Genomic DNA, 24,158 nt, shown 5'->3' on the forward strand with positions numbered 1-24,158 from the left:
CAACTACTGAGCCCGTGTGCCACAACTACCGAGCCCGTGTGCCACAACTACCGAAGCCTGTGTACCTAGAGCCTGTGCTCCGCAACAAGAGAAGCCATCACAATGAGAAGCCCTCGCACCGCAACGAAGAGTAGCCCCCACTCACCGCCAACTAGAGAAAGCCCATGCACAGCAACAAAGACCCAACGCAGCCATAAATTAATTAATTTTAAAAATCTATTCAAAACAAAACAAAACCCATACATATAGCACCACCACAAGGAAAAGTTTCCTTGTATATCAGTTACTCATATTTTCCCATTTATTTAAGCTATTAAAATTCATGCAGATATTTATAAGCCATCAGGATTTAGTGACTGGTATTACTGAATGTTTAATAATAAACTAAACAGAAGAAATCAGAGGGTTAAATGATGACTGCAATTCCTGTAATGACTTAATTAAATTTTTATTGAGTACATAAACTATGATGTCATTTCTAGCCAACCATGGGTCTGCTTTCCTAGCATGTCACAGGGTGGGAGCACTCAATAGGAGGCGAGGCTAAACGAGCAGCAAGTCTCGGCCGAAATGGGGAGGGGAGCAAGGCTCATGTGGCACACTCAATAAATTATCCGTTCATTTTTAAACAAAGTCCACAAGTTATAATATATTTGCCATGCACTTTTTATGACATAATAAAAATGTTACCTTAAGGATTACTTAACACATACTACAGATGTTATAGCAGAAGCAGGCACCAGGGGCAAAGGAAACAAACATGAGCAGGCCAGGGACAGGTCCTGGAGTTTACATCCCAGGGGGACCAGCACAGTATATTGAAAAGGGAATGCAAAAATGGTCAGGGAGTGGGGCACACAAGAGTTCAGGGTTACTAATCAGCAGATTAATGAATGAGACAACCAACGGGGAACACAAGTAAAGCAATAATGAATCTTGCAAGGCACATGTTTAACTAATGTAGTATTCTCAAGGAGGAATATTTGCTTTAAAGAGATGCCAGTTCATCTGAGGCCAATCCGCTGCCCTCTTTCCCCTTTTCCCTGTTGCTGCTCTTAAAGACATTTACGTGACTGCTTAACAGAGGAACCAGATTATGTGGACGGAGGGTCTGACGGAGGATCAAGTTTAAACTCCTCTGTGAGCTCCGTGAGGTTTTTCGTGATCTGTTCTTGGTCATCTTTCCTGCCTCACCTCCTCCCACCTCCCCACTTTTATCTCACCCTCAGTCAGAGTAAACTATGTGCAATTTCCACAAACATGTCATGCGCTCTTATAGCTCTCAAGCACACTGCTGCCAGGAATCCCTCTCCCTTCTTTATCCACTGGGATGCTAACTCCTTCTTAACCTCTAAGACATAACTTACAAATTATATCTTCTGAAAAGCCTCCTCTCTCCCCAGTCTACAAAAGTGTCTCAGAAACAGTTCCCATAATTCACTGTTTACCATGTGCCAAGAACTATGCTAAGAGCTTTATACATATGAGCTCACTTAATCCTTCCCAGTGACTCTCTGAGATAGGTGCTATTACTGTCCCCACTTTAGAGAAGAGGAAAGTGGTGTTTGGGAAGGTTAAGGTTATACTGCTAGGAAACAGTGGGTCAAGATTAGAATACAGTGCAGTTCAATTCCATTGCTTATCTATGTTGGAACAAACACCATAAATAATGCGGCTGCCCTTTCATATGCCCTATACCTCAGGTTACCTGTAGAGGCTGGGCGAATGCTACTACGGTCTTGGGTAAACACAATGCAGATACTCCTGATCACAGTGGTCGCTAGAGATGGGCTACGAGATGGGTGATCAGTGGCCAATTACTAATACGTCATACATTTCTAGCATAAGCTAAGCCCCACTCCTGGGTAAACTGGAGGAAAAAAAGTATAATTATGGTGTAGGAGGGGAGAATGGAAGAAGGTTGGTATGGGTAACACAAGAACTGATGAGAATGAAGATAAGAATAAACTTTAAGGCTACTGAGGCAAAGCTGCTAACAGGGCTAATAAGGATTTGTTGCAATGAGTGAATGATAAAGCGTGCCTAGAGCTGCTGACTGAAGCATAAGGAATATATCAAATTCACCATAAGGCTACAATGCAGCACAAAAGATGGCAGGTCAGGTTTTAGTTGTCTTTCTAGGGGTTAGTAATGACATCAGCAACACTCTGCAATGTCAACACCATGGGCTACACAGTCACTGCATGGCAATAAACTAGTGTGCACTGAACATCAGCCAGTCTATTTTTTTTTTTTTGCGGTACGCGGGCCTCTCACTGTTGTGGCCTCTCCCGTTGCGGACCACAGGCTCCAGACACGCAGGCTCAGCGGCCATGGCTCACGGGCCTAGCCGCTCCGCAGCATGTGGGATCTTCCTGGACTGGGGCATGAACCCGTGTCCCCTGCATCGGCAGGCGGACTCTCAACCACTGCGCCACCAGGGAAGCCCCAGCCAGTCTATTTAAGTTTAATGTTAGAAATGAGCTCACTGTGCAATATTATATGAAATACACAGAAACGGGTGGAAGTAGACAGAAAGAGAGAAGGGCACATGGAGAGACCAAATACACATGTGTGCATGTAACTCACTCGCATTATGACTAAAAGATCTACCGAGGCTCTTTCAGCAATGATCACAAAATACAAGAAATAAAACTCTGTGTGTGCGTGCGTGTGCATTTGGTAGGTCCAGAGAAAACTGTGTTAGTACCAAGAAGAAAGAAAAGGAAAAATAATAAAATATGAAAAGATGGACAATTTCTTTTCCTTTTTTTAGAAAATGATGTGAACATATGAGTATAGCATGTTCCAGCTGTGATGAAAAGCCAACCTAAACAAGGCATGAGATAATCCTTACATCTCATTTTAATAAATCACTTCAAACTTTTAATGCACCAGAGAGGCTTGCTACATTGAAATGCCTTTAAAAATACTCTTCCTTATTAGTTATTTATTTATTTATGTGTTTTGAAAGTCCCAGTTTTATTGCTTGGGATCTGAATATTCAAGATCTGCATAGCTTGATAAGGTCCTGAAAAACAAGGTACATGGTTGTTACTTTCTCAACCTTAATTTCTAAATGGTTACAAAGCACAGGAGCCTTTTCCTCAGGCTTGGAAAATAGCAAAACAAGAGATGGCTGTCCTTGGAAATTACAGTCATTTACCCTCTTAATAAGGCATTCAAACATATCAGTAAGCCTGTAATCACCTTGAAAAGAAGCTGATGAGGTACATTAAGGTCCTGGGAAAATCAAACTATCATGCCAAGTTCATTTTCTTCCATGCCAAGACATACAGCTAAGAGGGAGATAGCTCTAATCTACTCTGATTTCTGAAGTTTTTGATTGTATCCCACAGGACAAGTCTCATGCGCTGTTGTCCCAATTCTATAAACAAGGAAACAGAAGCTCGAAAATGCTAAGTTATTTGCCCCAAAGTCACACCCTGCTTGTGTGCTAGCAGTGTTGGAATTTTTATCTCCGCTGGTACCTAAATCTAGTGTCTTCTCTACACTGTCACACCTTTCTGCTTCTGATAAGTCATAATCAGAAATGGAGAATCACATAAGCAAAAATTGCTAATTTCAGTACGATGGAAAACAAAAGTAAAATGGAAATGACCCTGAAGTGTTGAAAAATCATCCTAGAAACTGAGACGAGATTCAACAAGGTCAGATGCACAGTAGCATGTCTAGGCCAAAATAAATAAATAAGTAACAGGATGAAGGAAGGGTCTGACTATGTGGTCATAATTAAGACCTAGAGCAAATCCCTGATCATGAGCTGATAAATGAGAAATGTGAAAAGGTAATCATAATTGAATACATCAAAAGAAATGCAATATACAAAGCTCAGAAAGTTTTCCTTCCTCTATTATTGTAATGGTCAAGAGTCTTTGTTTTAGCTACAGTACTTAATAAACATGAAGAAACCAGAAGAATTTCAATGAAGAATGTCAGACTGGAATGATCACATTGGGTTGGCACTGGTCACAAGCCAGGACAGTCGATTCTATGGCCAACAGAAACACCCAGAGGCCGTTCCATGGGTTGGCCTGTTTGCTTACATCATCAGCCTCAATGGATCAGTAGATCTTGCAAGTACTCTGATACTGTCTAAGGTGAAAATCACTCACTCTCTCAGCATCCCTTCCTTAGAGCCTTCCTACTCCTCTCCAACTCCATATGAGTTAGTAGGCTGCTGATCCTAGAACCATGTCCCTTCATCACAGAGAGGGGCCCAGAGTCCAAGCTAATCTAATGAGACTTGTTTCTGACTAGAAACATCCAAAGATAAAAGACAGCTAAAATTGGATCATCCCAAAGAGATTACTAAATTCCTATTACTAATACTAGGATCCCTGAGCTTCCTTTTATCTTTCCTTCCTGAGGCCTGCTGTTAAACTCTCCTTTCCATTCTGTGAGCTTTAGCTAGCCCCCAATGAACTCCTTTGTTTGCTTAAATTAGCTGCAGTCTCTGTTGCTTGCAATCAATGGATATACTGTCATTCATCAACTCAATAAAACCTCTCCATAATAATAACATTAGCTAACAATTAACATTTGTTGAATGCCTACCATGTGCCAGAAACTATATTAAAAACTTTATATGTGTTATCTCTTTAATTTTCACAATAATCCTAAAAAGGGGGTGTTACTGTCATTTTATAGAAAAGGAATCACTCCGTTTTCTGTGAAGTCTTTCAAGCTCCCAAAGCTTACTGCTTTCTCCTTCACATGGTTTTTAATATTTCCACCAGGAAGATGCACTGTATTATTTTAATAATCTGTTTACAGGTTGCCCCCCCTCACTGTATTACAGTGTGAGCTCCTTGAGGGCAAAGATGGCACACTGCTCAGCACATGTCTGTAGAATGAATCGATATAATATTCCCTGTCATAATTACCTCTTGTATTGATGCCCACGTACTTTTTACAAATTTTAAGAAAGCTCCCTGAATACAAGAATTTGGTAAGGGGTTGAGCAACTTTGTATACATGCTGCTACTGTTTTCATGGTTTTCAAACACAACTCTGCTCTAGCCAGAAGAGGTTCAACTCCTGTCCTTTCAGTATGTTTTCACATGGCCTCTGAAACTCCACACCTCTCTCAAAGCAATCTCTTCCACTGAAAAAAGTTTCAAGACCACTTCTAGTTCCACTACTACCATCTAATAGAGTTCTAGATTTGGAGGCAAAATACATACACATGGGAATTCCCTGGTGGTCCAGTGGTTAGGACTCTATGCTCTCACTGCGGAGGGCCCAGGTTCAATCCCTGGTCAGGGAACTAAGATCCCACAAGCCGCACGGTGCAGCCAAAAAAAAAAAAAAAAATTAAAAAACAAACAAACAAGAACCCAAAATACATACACAAGCAGTTTCAAGTAAAAAGGAGACTTTATGACTGAAGAGAGAAGGAACTTCATGATTGCCAGGGTAAGAAAACACAAAGTGGGCAATTGACTTTTCCTCTCTCATTAGTCACTCTAACAAGATAATAGCCACTTAACTCTCTGATGTGAACAGATCAAACATTAACAGACCTTTGATCCCTGCCTGCTCTATAACAAGTACTATGGAAGAATAATTAGGAAACTAAGAAGTGCTTTTCTGCTTATATTTCCAAGTTTAAGAAAGGACTTATGCCCTGCAAACAAGTGCCAATGCATGAAAGTTTTGATCAGGATTTGGTTTTCTGTCGTTAAATACAAGATTTGGAAAGTGAAAACAGTCTAACTTATTAATGGTCACCAATGGTCAATAAGCAAATTAGAACCCAATTAGCAAGACAATTATCTGAAGCATAAGCAAAGGATAATTCCATTCACATCCACTAGGATGGCTAAAATTTTAAAAAGAAAAAAGAGGTCTTCCCTGATGGCGCAGTGGTTGAGAGTCTGCCTGCCGATGCAGGGGACACGGGTTCATGCCCCGGTCTGGGAAGATCCCACATGCCGTGGAGCGACTGGGCCCGTGGGCCATGGACGCTGAGCCTGCGTGTCCGGAGCCTGTGCTCCGCAACGGGAGAGCCCACAACAGTGAGAGGCCCGTGTATCGCAAAAAAAAAGAAAAGAAAAGAAAAATAACAAGCACTGATGAGAATGTAGAAAAACTGGAACCTTCATGCACTGCTGGTGGGAATGGAAAATGGTACAGCCACTAGGGAAAACAGTTTGGTGATTTCTCAAAAGGTTAAACATAGAACTACCTTATGACCCAGTAATTCCACTCCTAAGTATATATCCAAAAGAATTGAAAGCTGAGACTGGAACAGACATTTGAATGTTCCTATCAGCATTATTTACACTAGCCAAAAGATGGAAACAAAGTGTTTACCAACAGATGAATGGATAAACAAAATGTGGTATATACATACAATGGAATATTATTCAGCCATAAAAAGGAATGAATTTTTGTGTGTGTGTGTGGTATGCGGGCCTCTCACTGTTGTGGCCTCTCCCGTTGTGGAGCACAGGCTCTGGACGCACAGGCTCAGCGGCCATGGCTCACGGGCCTAGCCGCTCCGTGGCATGTGGGATCTTCCCGGACCGGGGCAAGAACACGTGTCCCCTGCATCGGCAGGCGGACTCTCTACCACTGCGCCACCAGGGAAGCCCCAGGAATGAAATTTTGATACATGTTACAACATGGATGAGCCTTGAAAACATTATGCCTAATGAAATAAGTCAGACACAGAAGGACAAATATTGTATGATTCCTCCTATAGTAGGTACCTAAGATAGGCAAATTCATAGAGACATAAAGTAGAATAGAGGTTACCAGGGTCTGGGGGGAGTGGAAATGCGGGAGTTATTTAATGGGTATAAAGTTTTTACTGGGAATGATGAAGAAATCTGGGCGATAGACAGTGGTGGGACTTCCCTGGCGGTCCAGTGGTTAAAACTCCACACTTCCAATGCAGGGGGTGCAGGTTCGATCCCTGGTTGGGGAACTAAGATCCCAAATGCCACGGGGTGTGGCCAAAAAAAAAAAAAATCCTATGATAGACAGTGGTGACGGTTACACAACATTGTGACTGTATCTAATGCCACTGAATTGTATACTTACAATGGCTAAATTGATAAATATTATGTTATATATATTTCACCACAATAAAAGATAATTCCAATTACAAATGGTTCTTCCCACACAAGTATTTCAGTCTGCGACTTAACCATATGTATGTATATATTAAAGCCTCTCATGATACTTCTCGATTTTGAGCAGTAGTGTCATGGAGTAACTTACGTTCCTTGCTAGACCATAAAGCTGTCTGGGTGCAGAATTCTACATTGCCTTGCATGCATTTGATAAGTATATATTGAGTGCCTACCATATTCTAGGCATCATGGTACATGCTGGGCATAAAAGATGAATAAAACACAGAACCTGTTCTCAAGAAGTTTGTAATCTCATATGAAATGACATACAAATGATTGTAACAACATACTGTATGTAAAAAATGGCAGTGGTGAGTCTGGGGGCTCAAAGGCTTCAGAGATGAGGTAACATTTATTATACTGGCTATTAAAGGATGACGGGGATTTGTACCTTTTAGAAAGAAAAAATAGTATGTGTAAAGCCACAGAGAGGGGAACAACTACAGCATCCTCAGAGGAAAATCTGTAACGAAGAGCTCATGATGGGACGAAGCAGAAGGTAGAGCTGGAAAGGCAGTTTACGTTTGACTGTAAATGGCCCTGAATGCCACATGAAGGAAAGACAAAGAAGAGCTCTTAGCACAGGGAAGCTGCACGGATAGATTTGTTGTTACTGTTATTTCACTGAAGTATAGTTGATTTACGAAGCTGTGTTAGTTTCAGGTGTACAGCAAAAGTGATTCAGTAATATATATATTACTGAATATATATATATGGATAATTAACAATATATATATTCTTTTTCAGATTCTTTTCCATTATATATTATTACAAGATATTGAATATAGTTCCCTGTGCTATTAGATAGATTTGTTTTTGAAAAGTAACCCGGGACTTCCCTGGTGGTCCAGTGGTTAAGAATCTGCCTGCCAATGCAGGGGACACAGGTTCGATTCCTGGTCCGGGAGTATCCCACATGCCGCGGAGCAACTAAGCCCGTGCGCCACAACTACTGAGCCTGTGCTCTGGAGCCTGTGAGCCGCAACTACTGAGTCCACGCACTGCAACTACTGAAGCCCGCGTGCTCTAGAGCCCATGCACTGCAACTACTGAGCCCTCGTGCTGCAACTACTGAAGCCCGCGCGCCTAGAGCCCATGTTCCGCAACAAGAGAAGCCACTGCAATGAGAAGCCTGCACAGCACAACGAAGAGTAGTCCCTGCTTGCCACAACTAGAGAAAGCCCGCGCGCAGCAATGAAGACCCAGCGCAGCAAATAAATAAATAAGGGGAAAAAAAGAAAAGTAACCCAGCAAGTACAAACCACAAAGCTGGGGAAGGATTGGAGGCAGGAATCCCAGAGGAGGCTGCTGCAATGGCTCAGGTGAGAGTTGGTAAGAAACTGAATTAATGTAAGTGGCGAAAGGAATAAAGAGGAAAAAGTCCAGCAAGATCAACAGGATTTGATTATGAAGTGAATGTGGAGCAGAAGGTGAGGCCATGACTCACACCTAATCAGACTTCAATGAATGCCTGAAAAAAAGCTGAAAAAAAGAATGCCAACAGTTATACGCAATCATAGGCTGATGACTTTCTGACCCTGGCAGCGCTAAGTGTAGACAACCAGTCTTGTAGGGTTTTAGCAGTCACGGTGCCCTCAACGTCTCCTATGTTGTGGTAATGGAAAATCTTACTTGGACAAGATGTAATATGAGCAAGATGTGTATTTAGCTTGAGCCCGCAGGCGTCTCCAGCAGAGCAGCAGTATAGCACACCAGGGCCTAGGAGCCTGAGCCCCTTTCCTAGTAATTTGTTCACCACGTGTCAGTGGCTGTCATTCCTCTGGGTCCTCTGCATTCTACCTGCAGCCATGAGGTCTGATTTCTGTCAGCAAGAAGATGCTGACACACCTAGGTTTCCAGAGACACTTGCAGGCTCCCAATTGCACCCTGGACCTCATGACTGTATTTATAAGTGCAGAAAAGCTGCAGGCACAACTTTGCTTTTTTAATGATTTTCTATTAAATTTAGGCAGACTGCAGACAGTGGAGAACTAGAGGATGCTTGCTCCCCATCAATGCTGGCTATCTCAGATGCACAGACATATAACCAAACAGCTGAAAATGGATAATTAACAAGTTTGAGAGTCCTTTGTGAATGGAGCCTGGGCACTGTCATTTTTCCTGGGTGCTGAGGATCTAAACAACCTAGAGGATCTAGAGGCAACACTGAGCTCACAGGCCCCAGCCAGAGTCCTTTCCCACTCAGCGATTTTAAGACAGACATCATGTTACCTGGACAGCAACATTTTCTCAGACGATCCAAAATCTAGCCCCTTCCCGATCTTGAGATTGGAAGCCCTTTTATCAAACAGACCTGAATTCTCCTTCTCTGCAGTAACAGGGAGCAAAAGAGATGGAAAACCCTAATTAACTGAATCACACATGTTAACTGGTGACCCCAGCTGGGCAGAGGAGGTCAGACAAAAACCTATAGCTCCGAACAATAAAGTGGCTATTTCCATTGTTCTGTATGGATCACAGAATGCTTGTCTTTTACTGCTGTTTCCTTACTGCTTACTGTTCAGCACCATACAATTTCCAAAATACTGACCCTGTGGTAATCTGAGAAAGAAGCTGTTCCCTGCTGTAGAGATGAGGAAACAAAGGCTCAGAAAGGTCAGATGAATTGCCTAATTATCACTCAGCTCATAAACGTTCTAGATGTTTACAGAAACAAGGTATTCTGACTCGCAGTCCAACATTCTTTTACGACTCAAACAGAACTGCCATTCAGCTGATAGCTTATAGAATCTTGCAGCAGTATCCTGGGAATGGCTGAGCCTGGATTCTGGGTAGGAGTGATATGATCACTCCTGCTCAAGTCATGAGGAAGCCAAGGAGTAACGTCCGAATACCCCCTGAAAAACGGAATGGACACTTGGCCTTGAGCTCTGAGAGTGACCCCAACTCTACAGGGTAATCCTTTTTTGTCCTCTTTTTTCTGTACAATGTTCTTAAAAGGGTAAGCATTTTTCAAAAAACATAAATTTATTTATTTATTTTTGGCTGTGTTGGGTCTTCACTGCTGCACACGGGCTTTCTCTGGTTGCAGCGAGCGGGGGCTACTCTTCATTGCAGTGCGTGGGCTTCTCACTGTGGTGGCTTCTCTTGTTGCAGAGTACGGGCTCTAGGCACACAGGATTCAGTAGTTGTGTCTCGTGGGCTCTAGAGTGCAGGCTCAGTAGTTGTGGCACACAGGCTTAGTTGCTGTGTGGCATGTGGGTTCTTCTCGGATCAGGGCTCGAACCCATGTCCCTTGTATTGGAAGGTGGATTCTTAACCACTGCACCACCAGTGAAGCCCAAAGGGTAAGCATTTTATAAAGGAAAAAGAAAACTGCTGCTGGAATGCTGTATCTGTTAAAGAGATGCTCTCTCTAGTGATCTGTATTCAAGTCCCACTCCAGCCTAAGAAATACTCTGAAATCTAAGCAAATTCTGGGCCCAAGCAGCTCCATTTCCCCACCTTGTGACTCTAGAAGACAAATCTCTGAGTCGCAGTTTTTCCATTCAAACTATGCAAAATTGCCTTTTTTTAAAAAGAAAATTAATTAATTAATTTATTTTTATTTTTGGCTGTGTTGGGTCTTTGTTTCTGTGCGAGGGCCCTCTCCAGTTGTGGCAAGCGGGGGCCACTCTTCATCGCGGTGCACGGGCCTCTCACTATCGTGCCCTCTCTTGTTGCGGAGCACAAGCTCCAGATGCGCAGGCTCAGTAGTTGTGGCTCACAGGCCCAGTTGCTCCGCGGCATGTGGGATCCTCCCAGACCAGGGCTCGAACCCGTGTCCCCTGCATTGGCAGGCGGACTCTCAACCACTGCGCCACCAGGGAAACCCCTGCCTTTCTTTTTTCTTTTTACATTATCACATGAGATAAAAACGCTTAACAATAAGTAGTAAAGTTTATACAGCAAACACCTATCTCGGTCCCAGGTACTATTCAGAGAGTCTCACACATGATATCTCATTTATTCTCCACAAAGCTGTAAGGTGAGGTAGGTAACATAGCTATCCCTATTTTACAGACAGAAAGCTGAGGCACAGAGATTAAGACTTTGCCCAGGGTCACACAGCTGGGGTGGGACCTGAGCCCAAACAGTCTGGCTTCAGTGCCCACGTGCTCTCAAACACTGTGGCACTGTCTTGGAAGGGAGGTGAGAAACCGGACCCACTCCTTCACCTGAGACGAGGGCCTGGCAGTCTCCGTCCCTCCCTTCAGCACCTGGGGGCTGCCTAGTTCCCTGTGCCATCCTGCCACCACTCTTAACCCTGCTCTGGCAGCTTCTCTAGGAAGTCTGCACCTAAAACAAAACAAAATGAAACAAAAACCAGGTGAACTCTATCTTACTTGTTCATCTATTTAGTTTGAAACTTAATCTATTAAAGATTCAACCTCATTTCTCTTCTTGGCAAAGACTAGATTGTAAACCCTGTAAGATCATTTCTCTATGGCATACGCTCTACCAGCAGCATTTAGGGATTAGCACGTGGTGAGAGATCAAAATGTTCCTTGAATAAATACATGAGTGAAAACAATTCTTAATAGCGCCATACAAATTAATAATGCTGCTGGACTTCGAGGAAAAAAGAATTCAGTAATGCCTTCATCATTCAACAAATGTATATGCGTGCTAACCATGCACCAAGCACTGCTCTGGGAGTTGAGGCTACAGCAATAAACGAGAGGTAATTTCTGAACTCCTAGAGCTTACATTCCAGGGAGGGAGGAAGGGTCACAATAAGCAAAATAAAATATATAGGATGCTAGATAGTAATTTAGTGTTATTACCCTAACCCTATCATTCAAGGTCCCTAAGATTGGAAGGGCCTGTGTCTGGTGTACAGATGTGGGGATAGGGTGGGAGCCTACTGCTGCTAACAGTTGGCAAGCACTGACGTGAAGGTAGGGAAATGACTCAAGAACAGAACCAGGGATGTTTGATGGAAGCTTTACTACAAATTCCTGAAGGACAAGGCCACATGGTCCCATCTGTGTCCCCAGCACATGGCAGGCACTGAGTGAACACTTCATGATGGTACAGGGCATCTAGGGACTGCAGGAAGGGAAAATGGGAAGCCCCATGCCTCTATATGCTCTGCACCACCATGCCAGATGAGAAAGGATCAAGGCAATAGTTGAGGAAAATTAATCAAGAAAAAATATTATTCAGAATACACTTTACCCAGCACAGATGTCTCAATACCTGTGTCAATTTTTGAAAGGATTATTTTTACTTCATTTACTTCAAGGGCTTCATTCCCCTTGGAGTCCCTTGCAATGCAACAAAATTACTTCTTAAATCAAATCAAGAAGCATTTCCTGTGTACTTACAATGTGCCTTGCTCTGTGCTGGGCCCTAAGGAGGTTAACTCAAGGACGCCCCATGATTCTTGCACTTGAGAAATTTATAATCACACTGGTAGAGTAACACACAAATGTAAATCTGGATGAGTTAGGGAAGATTTCAAGAGGAGACAGTAGACTATGGACAGGCAGAGACTGGAAGAAAAGTGGGGCAGGCAGAAAAGAAAATGATGGTGAACCACAAGGAGCCTCGAGGACAGGTTAAGGGGGATGGCACACACCTAGTCAGCACCGGGCAGCCGCTGTGGGTTTCTGTGTGATGAGTATTTGACATGAGTAGTGTTCAGGAAGATGAGCCAGGCTGTTAAATGATTTGCAGGATGGAACTGAGATGAAGAGTCAAGAGGCAGGGGGACCAGTGAAGTAGCCTACAGTGAGTTCAGGTGCGAGGTCAGGACCTGTTCTGAGCGTAAGACAACTGAAGTCCTGATAGTGGTTGTTTTAATGAAGGGCTCCTTGTAGTTTTTCCCGCTCCTTTGAGCATCAGAGATGTCATGTTTACGGCACATATGGCTGACACTCAGAAAAGATCAGCTAAATAGATGGCAATCAACATGGAAAAAGAAGTGCTTGCCTTCCAGCTAGGCCCTTTCAGCTCTAACCAACCCCACAGCATCATTCAGCCAGCATTTAGGGAAATGATCGGGAAAAGGAGTGTTGCAGCTGTCTCACCAATGGATCCAGAAATACTCACAGCACATCCAGGGCAGCTGCAATCAATGTATAGCTCTAATGTATCCTGGGTCTGACATCTTGGCTTCCAGAACTTTTTTTCACATAGGTATCCCAATCTTAGGAGAACCATCGCCCTCTGGTAGTGCCCAGTGCCAGGTTAAACCCACAGGGGAAAAGAGCAGACAGCTGCCTACTCTGTGGTAGGACATGGAGTGGGGGGCATCATCAATCCTCCCTGACCCCAAGAGCTCTCCAGTGCTACTCTCCAATCACTCCTCCTTCCAAAGACACTAGTTACAAGAAGCCCCCCATTCAAGTGCAAATGTTATCAGGGACCATTAAAACATTAACCTATTAACATCCATCAACAATTTAGCGTCAGTTTATCAGGAAAGGCAGCAATAGGGAGCTGATTCTAAGGAGTCAGGAAAAGACTCTGAGTTCACTCACTCATTCACTAACATCTGATAAAGGCCTATTATGTACGAAGCACTGCACTAGACACAGGAACACTGACCTTAAAAGGACCAAAAGAGGTCTTTAAGACAGGAAGACAAAATGGAAGGTGTATATGGTAGCTCTAGGGAATGGCAAAGGTGGCAGGATGATGGCAAAGGTGACAGGATTATGTAATGAAAAGAGCAACAAAATGAACCAGCAGTGAGTTTTAATCTCTGCCCTGCTACTAATATGTGACACTGAACAAGCCACTTTCCTTGCCAGGATTTAGTGTCCTCAATTGGAAAAGGCTGAATTAGGATCATCCTTGTGTCTGTCAAGCTTCTAGGGGATTGCCAGCCACTGAAGCGGCACAAAATATAAACACTGACTGCTTTGCAAATCTGATCAGCTAGGGCTAGCCCTGACTGGGGCTTCCCGCTACCAGCCAGAGCAGTCTGGACTTCCTTTACACAGTCCCTGGGGGTCATCACCAAGTGGGATTCTTCTGACATCCACATCTACCCACTGCTTCAAACCAGACTACTCTAGCATGTTTGAACCCACATCTGTCCCCAAATCACTCTAGTCTCTCATGGGCCTTTGAGCTAAGGATATTAGGGACAGGGATAGTCATCCAGGGCTACAAGGCAAGAGAGGCTTGGAGAACAAGTGGGAAGTGTGGCAAACTACTGTTCACTCTTGTAAATTCTCCCCAGGGTTGGAAAATTCTTATCTCACAGATTTTTGTCTGAGCTGGAAGGGGCCCTTAGGAATAACCTGGTCCAGGTTCTACATCTGAACCTGCTGATTAACGGTAGGACCAAGTTTTAATTCCCTGATCTTCCAGCTCTAAGACTAGTGAGTGGTTTTTCAACTTTCCCATCCTGTTTCCTCTAGAGGGAGGATCCTCTTTGCCAGGCAACTCAGCTGGGGACCTAAAGCACAGCAGATGATAAACATCTTCTGTCTTTGAAAGAGAAGAGGTATAGCCATAAACAAGTATGCTCAAAATACCAAAGAAAATAGAGTTCATGTGAAATTTGAAGAATTTTAGCAAAAGGGCATAGGACAGGGATGAAAAGAAGCAGTGTGGGAGACACTGAGAATGCCATGGAGTGCTTAATGGGAATCGTCTCCTACTTGCCCCATAACCAGGTACAAACCACAAGCCCGTTGATTCTTAACCCCAGCAGCTGAACTACCCGAGGCCCAGAAAAGGGGCAACACACACAGTTTACACCTTTTATTATTCTGATAGAAATTTCTCTCCTGGGAGCAGAAAGGGGTCAAAAGTCCAAAACCAAAATTATATCTCTTTATAAGTCAGAGCAAAGAAGCATTACAGCAGTTATTTTATTTATTTATTTATTTAAAAGCCTCAGTGAACAGAGCAGAGCAGGAGGTGTTAGAAAACTCACTACAAGTAATTTATTCGCTGGGAACCACAAAGGCTTTCCTAAGAACAGCAAAAACACCATTGATTTCCCCAGTACCTTCCTTTCAAAGGACTCCAAACACTTCACACATATCGTTTTAAATTGTCCTCAAAGGCTCCAAAATAAGTGGTTACTATTTACCCAGGTTCAGATGGAGAAACTAAAACATTCATGTCTGCCCTATCTGTCCAAGTCATCCTAACAGGTTCAGCTAACATCGACTGAGGGCCTGCTATGCACATGACCCATGCCAGGCAAACGGGTGATACAAAGACGAAAGATATGATCTCCATCCTCCAGCGAGGCAGAATCCAGTGGGGCATGACGGATGTGTACACAAATCCTTTTGCAATAAGGCAGCCTATGCTAGGTGCTGTAGAAAAGGTCCAAATACAGTGCCTTATTTTACCAAGTGGCACTAAAATGTGCCAAGTACTGTGCTAAGTCTTCACTACCATCATATTGTTTAAGTCAGACTATGTGTGGCTTATAGAGAAAGAAATGCGAGGTAAAGAGACTTGCCCAGAGTCTCAAGGCCGCACTATGGCAAAGCAGGGATTAGCACCCAGGTCTGTCTGGCTCCAAAGCCCATGTGATGGGAGGTAACTGCTTGGGAAAACGGTCTTTGGAGAGTTTAGCACAAAGTACCCATACCTTAGAGGTGAAGAGCAGGACACATGGGCTCTCACTAGGTTGTTGGGGAAAGGCCTGTCTCCTCAGCCCCAAATTGCATATGCATGTACTCATCCGGATCCTCCACCACAGGGACTGCTCTCGTGGATCAAGAAGCCAAAGGCAAGGGTCTTCCAAAAGGGAACAGAGATCTCTCTGAGCAAAGAAAGACTGCAAGGTCCTGAGCACTTCATCTTCTGTTGGTGGGCACTGAAAGTGGATCCAGGCCAGAGGGTGTGGGATCCCCTGGCTGGCTGTGACAGAAAGTCTACAGCCTGTGCGAGCAGGGCATGGTGGTCATGGTATACATACCAGCAGAGCATCCTTTTCTCAGAGCTGGAGTGGAACTCCTGCAAGGGAAGGAGCCCCCTGCTGGAGGTCCCTAGAGAAGGGCCTGGCCTGGAGATAGCTCTGCAGAGCTCACCTGGTGGGGGTAACCTCTGCCTCGTTTGCTAAGGTTCCATTTTGGAGGCTAAGGAACAAAGTGTCAGATTTGGAGGAAGAAGAGCTTATGCGGCACCAGGCTACTGTCCCCAGACCAGACAGGTTAGAGTGCATAGTCAGTCCTGGGGAATCCCTGGGTCTTAGCAAGGGTCAGGTTAATATATAGCTCTATATTAAGGCTCCAGGACAAGAAAGAGATGGCGGAAGGAGCAGGTCCTCCAAACTCTGGAAGGAAAGTTGGGCCTGGAACTAAGGAAGCCCAGTCGCCAGCCCAGCAGTCTTCCCATTTAACACGTGTGATCCTTCTGCAATTGTTTTCAAATCTTAATTTCGACCTAACAAGACAACAACAAAAATCCTTTGATGGATAAAAGTAAAAGAAAAGTGTTAACAAAGTGTGTGTGAGAGAAAGGGGATAATGAATAATTATATCAAAATACCCAAATAAGGGAAGCTCTATACTTTCTGGCAGCCATGGCAATAGGAAAGCAGGATTGTTACATCATTCTCATTGTTAAATCAAGGGAAGCATAGAAGTTCATCAGGGCAGAGAAAGTTCTTAATTCTCAGTGCAGAGAGACTCATATATACACAAGCGAATGTGTACCTGCACACATACACATACACTTACCCCATTTCTCTTTCCAAGGAACAGGGCAAGCCGCTCTCCAGAGCCCTGCTGCCTCTCTCACACCACACTACCACTGCATGCAATGAAGCACTTCAACAGTTAAAACATTTTTGTGCCAATATTTTAAGAGTGCAGAAGGTTCCAAATTACATGTAAAATAAACAATGCCAGACTGTGAAAACTCTTGGCTGCAACGTTCTCTGATGTTAACAAGAGTTTCTTTATTACTGTAACCTTTCAGAAGTGAATAAAAATTATTTCTCTGCCCTAGTTTTGCCCTCCAGTAAAAAGGAAGAGAACAGGGACCATGGAAAGAGCTGTACAATGACCTCTCATGAAGCCTAGGAGGCTGGGAAGGGGGCAGTTTAAAACACAAAGCCTTCCATATATGTTTCTAGTCAAAGGTTAGAAATTTAGTTTGTGCTGTGCTGATCATATTGTAGAATTTCACGTTCCTAGTATTTTTATGTAACTAAAACCTTTAGGGGGACAAAAGGGCATTTTCAAGAGCCCGAACTAAGCTGCTACTATGGAGAAAACCCAAATCTTGATCAAGGCTCCTTAGCCATTCAGTGAAATCTCCTGACTCAGAAACTGAGTCTGAAGTGCCCTTAAAAAACAGGGAAGAAGACCTATAGGTGGCCAGGACTTTGACAAAATGTGTTATTTTGCAGACTTTTGAGTCGATGAGCCTGTGAATACTGGACACACAGAAGGATCTCAAAATGGAGCTAGTCTGGACAGTGTTTTCACCACTGCAGGAGAAAGAGGAAAAAAGCCACCAAACAAAGGCAAACATGCTCTTGTTCTCTCACAGAACACTGCCTTTACCCACGCCATTCCTCTGCCCAGAATGTTCCTGTCTAGCAAACACTCATCCGAAAAGATACAAACCAAATGTCATCTACCCCAAGCTTTTCTCCTCTGGGCAGAGCAATTTTTAAATATCATAATCTCTTAATATTATAATTACCTGTTTATATGTTTGTCTTCTCCTACTAGACTGGGGAGTCAGGGACAATATCTTTGTCATCTTTGTATCTCCAGTGCCTAGCAGAGTACCTGGAAACTAGCAGACCACAATAAAATGGTTGGATAGATGGGTAAAACCTTGTTTGTGTCTGGGAACAGAAATCAGACAGAGAATGATTAACTGCTAAAAAAATAGAACACAAGCTCTGGGATTTAACACAAGGCTAGCTTTTCAGACTTTCACAGAGTTGCAAATGTTAAGTCTGGAAGAGAATTTAGAAATCATCAAGCTCTCCTCCCCAGAGAGGTGAGGTGATTTGACTTACTCAAGCTCACCCAGAGAGTGGCCAGGCTGGCCAGAACTCCTTCCATTATACCACACCATCCTTTCTCTTTACTGTCAAAAATTGCAGGTATAAATATTTATTTGGCAATAAGATGAGAAATATGATTAAGACTACAAATTATGAGAATGTTATTTCATTATAAACAAATGAACAATGGATGTCACAGTAGGAATTCAAATAACTTTATATAAATTACAATATCTGAGTTGCTTAAAAAGCTAAACATAGCATACCATATGACCCAGCAATTCCACTCTTAGGTATATACCCAAGAGAACTGAAAACATATGTTCAGATAAAAACCTGTACATGAATGTTCACAGCAGCATTATTCAAAAAAGCCAAAAATGGAAACAGCCCAAATGTCAATCAACTGATGAATGGATAATAATATGGGGTATATCCATACAATAGATTATCCATAAAAAGTATGAAGTACTGAAACATGCTACAACATGGATGAACCTTGAAAACATTATGCTAAGTAAAAGAAACCAGACACGAAAGACCACATATTATATGATTCCATTTATATGGAATGCCCAGAATAGGTAAATCCACAGAGACAGAAAGTAGAGTAGTGGTTACCAAGGGCTGGGGGAAAGGGGAATGGGGAATGACTGCTAACGACCATGGGCTTTCTTTCTGAGGTGATGAAAATGTCCCAGAATTAGATAGTGGAAATGGTTGCATAACATTGTGCATTTACTAGAAAAGCACATTAAAAATGCTGAATTTTATGGTATATGAATTACATCACCATTTTTTTTAATGGAAAAAAAATACAATCTCTTCCTTCTAGTAATTTAACTGAAGGAGTCAGGACCAGAGATGCTTAAGCACTCACAGGTTCTGAGTTATATGACAGTAATATAATGCAAGTTTGGGGAAGAAGTAAACACTTTTAAAATCTTAATGCTAATGCTAGAACCACAGTTTTTAGCAACGACCTTTTCAGGCAGTACACAGTAGTGATTAAGAGCATGGGCTCTAGAATCTGGCAAGTTTGGGTTCCAATCCAGGCTCTCATATTTACTGTGTAAGTCTGGTTCAGTTACCTAACTGGTAGGCTAAATAATGGTCTCCCAAAAGATATCTACATCCTAATTCCTGGAACCTGTGAATGTTACCTTATATAGCAAAAAAGGACTTTACAGCTGTGATTAGGTTAAGGATCTTCAGATGGGAAGATTATCCTGGATTTCCAGGTGGGCCCTAATTGTAATCACATGCACCCTTATAAGAGGGTGGAAGAGGGTGCTTAGACCCAGATAGAAGAGGAGAATGCAATGTGCCCACAGAGGCAGAGATTGGAGTGATGTGGCCACAAGCCAAGGAATGCCAGCAGCCACCTAAAGCTAGAAAGGGGCAAAGAACAGGTTCTTCCCTAGAGCATGGCCCTGTTAACATCTTGATTTCAGCCTAGTGAAAATGATTTCTAGCCTCCAGAAGTATGAGAATAAAGTTCTATTGTTTTAAGTCACCAAGTTTGTGCTAAGTTGTTACAGCAGCTATAGGAAACTAATATACTAACTTCTCTGATCCTTAGTTTCTCCATCTGTAAAATGAGGATAGGATTTCATGGGTAAGATTGCTGTAAAACATAAAACTGAAATGGTGCTTATAAAGTGCACAGCAAAGAGAAAGTGCTCAATAATTGTTAGCTATTACTATTGCTGACCTCTGTTTCTGTATTATGCTGAAATTCTCAACTTTCACACGTCACTAGTCCATCCCAGACCCTGCTCCTCTTAGCAAGGGGAGCAGTAAGAGCTGGCCATCAGGAAACCTGAGTTCCGTTCTTTGGTTGGTTTCTAACATAAGCTTACTCAGCTCTCCCAGAGCCAGTTTCTCCATCACTTAAATGACAGGATCAGACTAGAGCAGTGGCCCTCAAACTGGAGGCTTTGTTAAAATACAGATTGCTGGGCCTCACCTCCAGAGTTTCTCATTCAGCAAGTTCCTAAGTGATGTTGAAGCTGCTGGTGTGGGGACCACTTTGAGAATCTCTGGATTAGATTATTTCAAGGTTCTTTTCCAGTTTTAAGTCTGAGATTCTCCAGGAACATCCCATAGATGTAGCACTCCAGTAATAAACACAGCTGTATCAGGCTGAAATAGCCTTTAAACTAAGTTCTTTTCCCCGTGGGGGACAGGAGGGTATGAGGTTATATGGTAAAGACTGCTTTTAATTTTTGAACGAAGCAGAATGAAAAATCTTAAGCAATGGTGGGAACAGGAAGAGGCTGTCCCCTTATCCAACGTGCTGGCCCCATTTTAATTTATCTTAATCCCACCCTTCTTCCTTTTCACCAGACCCCTCCCCCTAATGCCCTCCTCTAGAAACACATCTAGGTGTCTCCTGAATACATTTATTGGCTTTGCACAGTATAATACCACCTTTGTTAGTCTCCCAGCCCAGCCTCTCCAAGCACAGTGTTCAGTCTCGGTGTTCCTCTACTCCTAAAAAAACACGACCGAGGAGTCTCTGAAAAATAATTGTAAAATCAACTAAGGCGAATTCAGACGATGTGGAGATATTCAGGCTCTAAATGCTGGAAAAAGAAACAAATTCAGAACATTGTTAGCATTCTCATCTGTCTTTTTTTTCCCCCTTAATCTCTATCTGTCCTGTTGAGTAGGAAACCTCTGCCGTATTGGGTTAGAAATTCTGAATAAAGGGGACTCAGGCTTGGGACTGCACTGAAGAAATGGAACAGCTCTAGATTCAAGAAAAGCTGTCCTCTTGGTCTTTGGAAGTCTTTGGTAACAAGACAGGGGAGAAGGAACCTGCCATGAAGTTGATTTCCACTTCCCCCTCACCCCCAGAGGTATCATCGTACAGTAAAGCAGACACTGGACTGGGAATCAGCATACCCTAGTTTTTGGTCCTCATTTTGCTGTTTTCTAGCTGCATGACCTTGGGCAAATCAATTAACTTCTCTGGGACTCCATTTCCTCACCACAGAAGTGAGAGGGTGGGAACAAATCTATAGTCCTTAACCTGAGATGGGCATCAGAAATCTTCTGGGGAAGTTTTTCAAAATACACACACCTCAGCACCTTCAGACCCAGAGAATCTCTGAGGCTCCCAGTCTAATGTTCTAAGGTTCATCTATCCTATAAAGTGGATTAAAAGTATAAATGATGAGAGAGCCAGGGAATCCATGAGGCAGGTCACAGAGAGAAAAATGAACTTTTTTTGGGGGGGTGGGGGGATGGGTCAGAGAAATTGAATCCAGGTGCCATAAGAGATCATTAATTCAGTATTTGGGAGATAGTGCTGGCCAGACATTAATAATAGAAGAACATACATACACCCAACAAGTATCTGAGGGGTGACTACATTAGGCACTCTGTGTTAAGCACTAGGGATCCTAGGATCCTTATCCCATCTAATGGGCATGACCTACACAAACCCGTAATTACAGTACAGCATGGTAAGTCCTATCTCAGAAGTTTGTGCGAAGTGCTGGAGGAATACAGACAAGGGAGTGTCCAAATATACTAATATTACTGGGGGGTGCTGGGAAAAGCTCCTTGGAAGAGGTACTATCCAGTTGTGTCTTACAGTGCCATGAGCAGAGGAGACAGGGTTAAGACCACTTCAGACAGAGGGAACTGCATGAACGAAGGCTCAGAAGCATAAAGGAACATGGAATATTATAGCACCAGTGAAAACGAGGCATGAGTGGAACATGTGTTAGAGTGTGTGTGTGCACACGCTCAAGTATGAACATTTGCATGTAGGAGAAGTTTGCTGGAAATTATACTAGAAAGGTGGGCTGGGGCCAGAATGTGAAGGCCTCTCCCCCAATTTTTCACTTTGTAAAGCTTCAAACTTATTATTTTTTTTAAGGTGTAAGATTAATACAGCAAAAGGTTGTTGTATTACAACCAAGAAGGTTCTCCGATATAACTGTGAAGGGTTCTTTATGCCATTGCTAAAAAGTTTGAATTTTGTCCCTCAGAGATTTCTAGACAGAGGGGATATGATCAGATGTGGGATTTAAAAAGAATACCTCTGGCAGCTTAAATGGTGGCAGGTTCACTAGAGGGGGAAAGTCCAGGAACTAGTTAGGAGGCCATGTCCAATAAAGGACAGATGATGAGGAACTGACATGAAGCAATGGAACAGAGGAGAGGATAAAATCCTGAGATATTTTGGGCAGAAAAGTGACAAGACAACTCGATGCAGAGGATGAGGCAGGAGTTGAGGACATTCTAAGAATTCTAGCTTGGGGGGCTGGACTGGTGGTGATGACCTTAGATGTGAGACAGGAAAACACAGGAAGAACAGGTTCGTGGAGCTCTTTATCCCATCTCCTGAGTGAGATTTATTTAGGAGTAGCACTAGTGACCCCTGAAAGAGAGGTGTGGAAAATGGCTTTAGCTGTGCCCGATGCACACAGCTCTAAGCAGTATTCTGACTATGGTACAAAAGATACCAAATGCAACCGGGCACCCAGAGAGATTGGAGGCAAAAGAAATGTGATGCATTGGAGAGGTAAACAGTTCTGCAGTGATGAGCTGAACTGGGAGTACTTAGCATGAGGGGTACTTAAGAAGGTATTAGGGGAAGGCAGGACTACACATGCACTGAGTCAGCCAGGGCTTTGTAAAATGGATTTAGGTCACTGTTTCTCCTACAGAAATTCCAGGAGGCAAACTGAAGATAAAAAAGGGGATGAAATTCACTTATTTATTCAGTCAAGAAACATTTACTGAATGCCTACTAAACACAAAGCTCCACTGAGGCACCATAGGAATACAAAGACAAACAAGTAAGAATTAGACCTCAGGAAACTCACGATCTACAGCTGAACATAAAAATGGCCATGAGAGAGATAAATGACCATGTGCATAGACAGCAGTTTCACGCTTTATTTAATTTCAAATACAGAAACGTTTATAACTTCTCTTTTAGGGACACTCCCTGAAGTGGAGTGAATCCAGTACGCCACTCAGAAGGTCACATGACCTGAGCCATCAGACTGGCATTCTGGTTGTATGCACCCCGGCATCCAGTCAGTTAGAAAACCACCTAAAGCATACACTCCATGCACTCTTGCTACCTCTTCAGGCCTGAGGATAAGAAACTTGCGTACAGAAAGGAACGCATCTATTAGAGGTACATCTTCAGCTGGCTCAAATTCATGGGCCAATTCCAAAATGGAATTGCTCTACCTTCTAAGAATTTAGTCTTCTCTCCCCTAATAAATAAGTATCCACTCCAACACCTTAGGGCATTTAAAAAATGTTCAAAAGAACGATTGCTATTGGAAAATAAACATGTATTCTTACTTTACAAGCTTCGAGCCCATGGGATTGCTCTGTATTTACACTCCACCATTCATATTACTGGCCACAGAAACTATACCTTTAAAGTGGTCCTTGCCTTTTAAAACAATACCTTTGGCAGTGAGTTTTAATTCTGACCTAGAGATGCAAAGTATAGCAAAATTTTTACCTCATGGTAAAACAAAGGAGTTTGATTGAAGATTTTTGTGGGGGGAAGGAAGAGATGGGAATGGAATTAGAGGTCTGGAAGGAAATTTCCAGAAATCTAAAGTACATGTAATTCTTATTTCTACTACCTTTTATAGATTTAAGGCTTTTCTGGTTTAGAAATATAATGTACCTTATTTACAAATTGTTTCTTTTTAATCAAATAATCCCACTAGAAGATGAGAAATCATGGACAAAGAAAAAGAAAAATTGAGAGTGGAGACAACTTCTCATTTCTTTTTCTTCCAATATTTAAGACTAATGAGCAAACAAATATCCTCAGAATAAAAAGGATACCTCCTCACCCTACTTTTCCCAACACTTATAGTGGGCTTCCAGAACCATCTCCTTTCATCAGATATTTACCAGGCATACGTTCTGCCAAGGAGCAATGACTGGCACTTTGGAGAATACAAAGAGGGATGCATGTGATCTCGCCCCCCAGGAATCCACCCAGGAGGCAGTCAATACATGAATGACACTGATGCAAAAGAGAAACAGTAAAA

At 42.8% G+C, this 24,158-nt stretch overlaps 1 protein-coding gene across 5 annotated transcripts in view; it reads right to left on the reverse strand.

The window, feature by feature from the left end:
- The window catches only part of UQCC1 (ubiquinol-cytochrome c reductase complex assembly factor 1), a 90,524-nt gene that overhangs the window by 13,962 nt on the left and 52,404 nt on the right, over positions 1-24,158 (reverse strand). Inside the window, exon 8 of one of the 5 annotated variants that reach the window (XM_060284066.2) lies at positions 20,565-20,699. The exons of the other annotated variants lie outside the window; for them this stretch is intronic. Coding sequence (XP_060140049.1) covers positions 20,667-20,699 — 33 coding nt within the window. The 3' untranslated portion in view covers positions 20,565-20,666. Of the gene's footprint in view, positions 1-20,564; positions 20,700-24,158 lie in introns of those variants that run through there. 5 annotated transcript variants of the gene reach the window in all.

The sequence above is a fragment of the Globicephala melas genome, chromosome 15 (genome assembly GCF_963455315.2).
Source record: "Globicephala melas chromosome 15, mGloMel1.2, whole genome shotgun sequence".
Lineage (NCBI taxonomy): Eukaryota > Metazoa > Chordata > Mammalia > Artiodactyla > Delphinidae > Globicephala > Globicephala melas.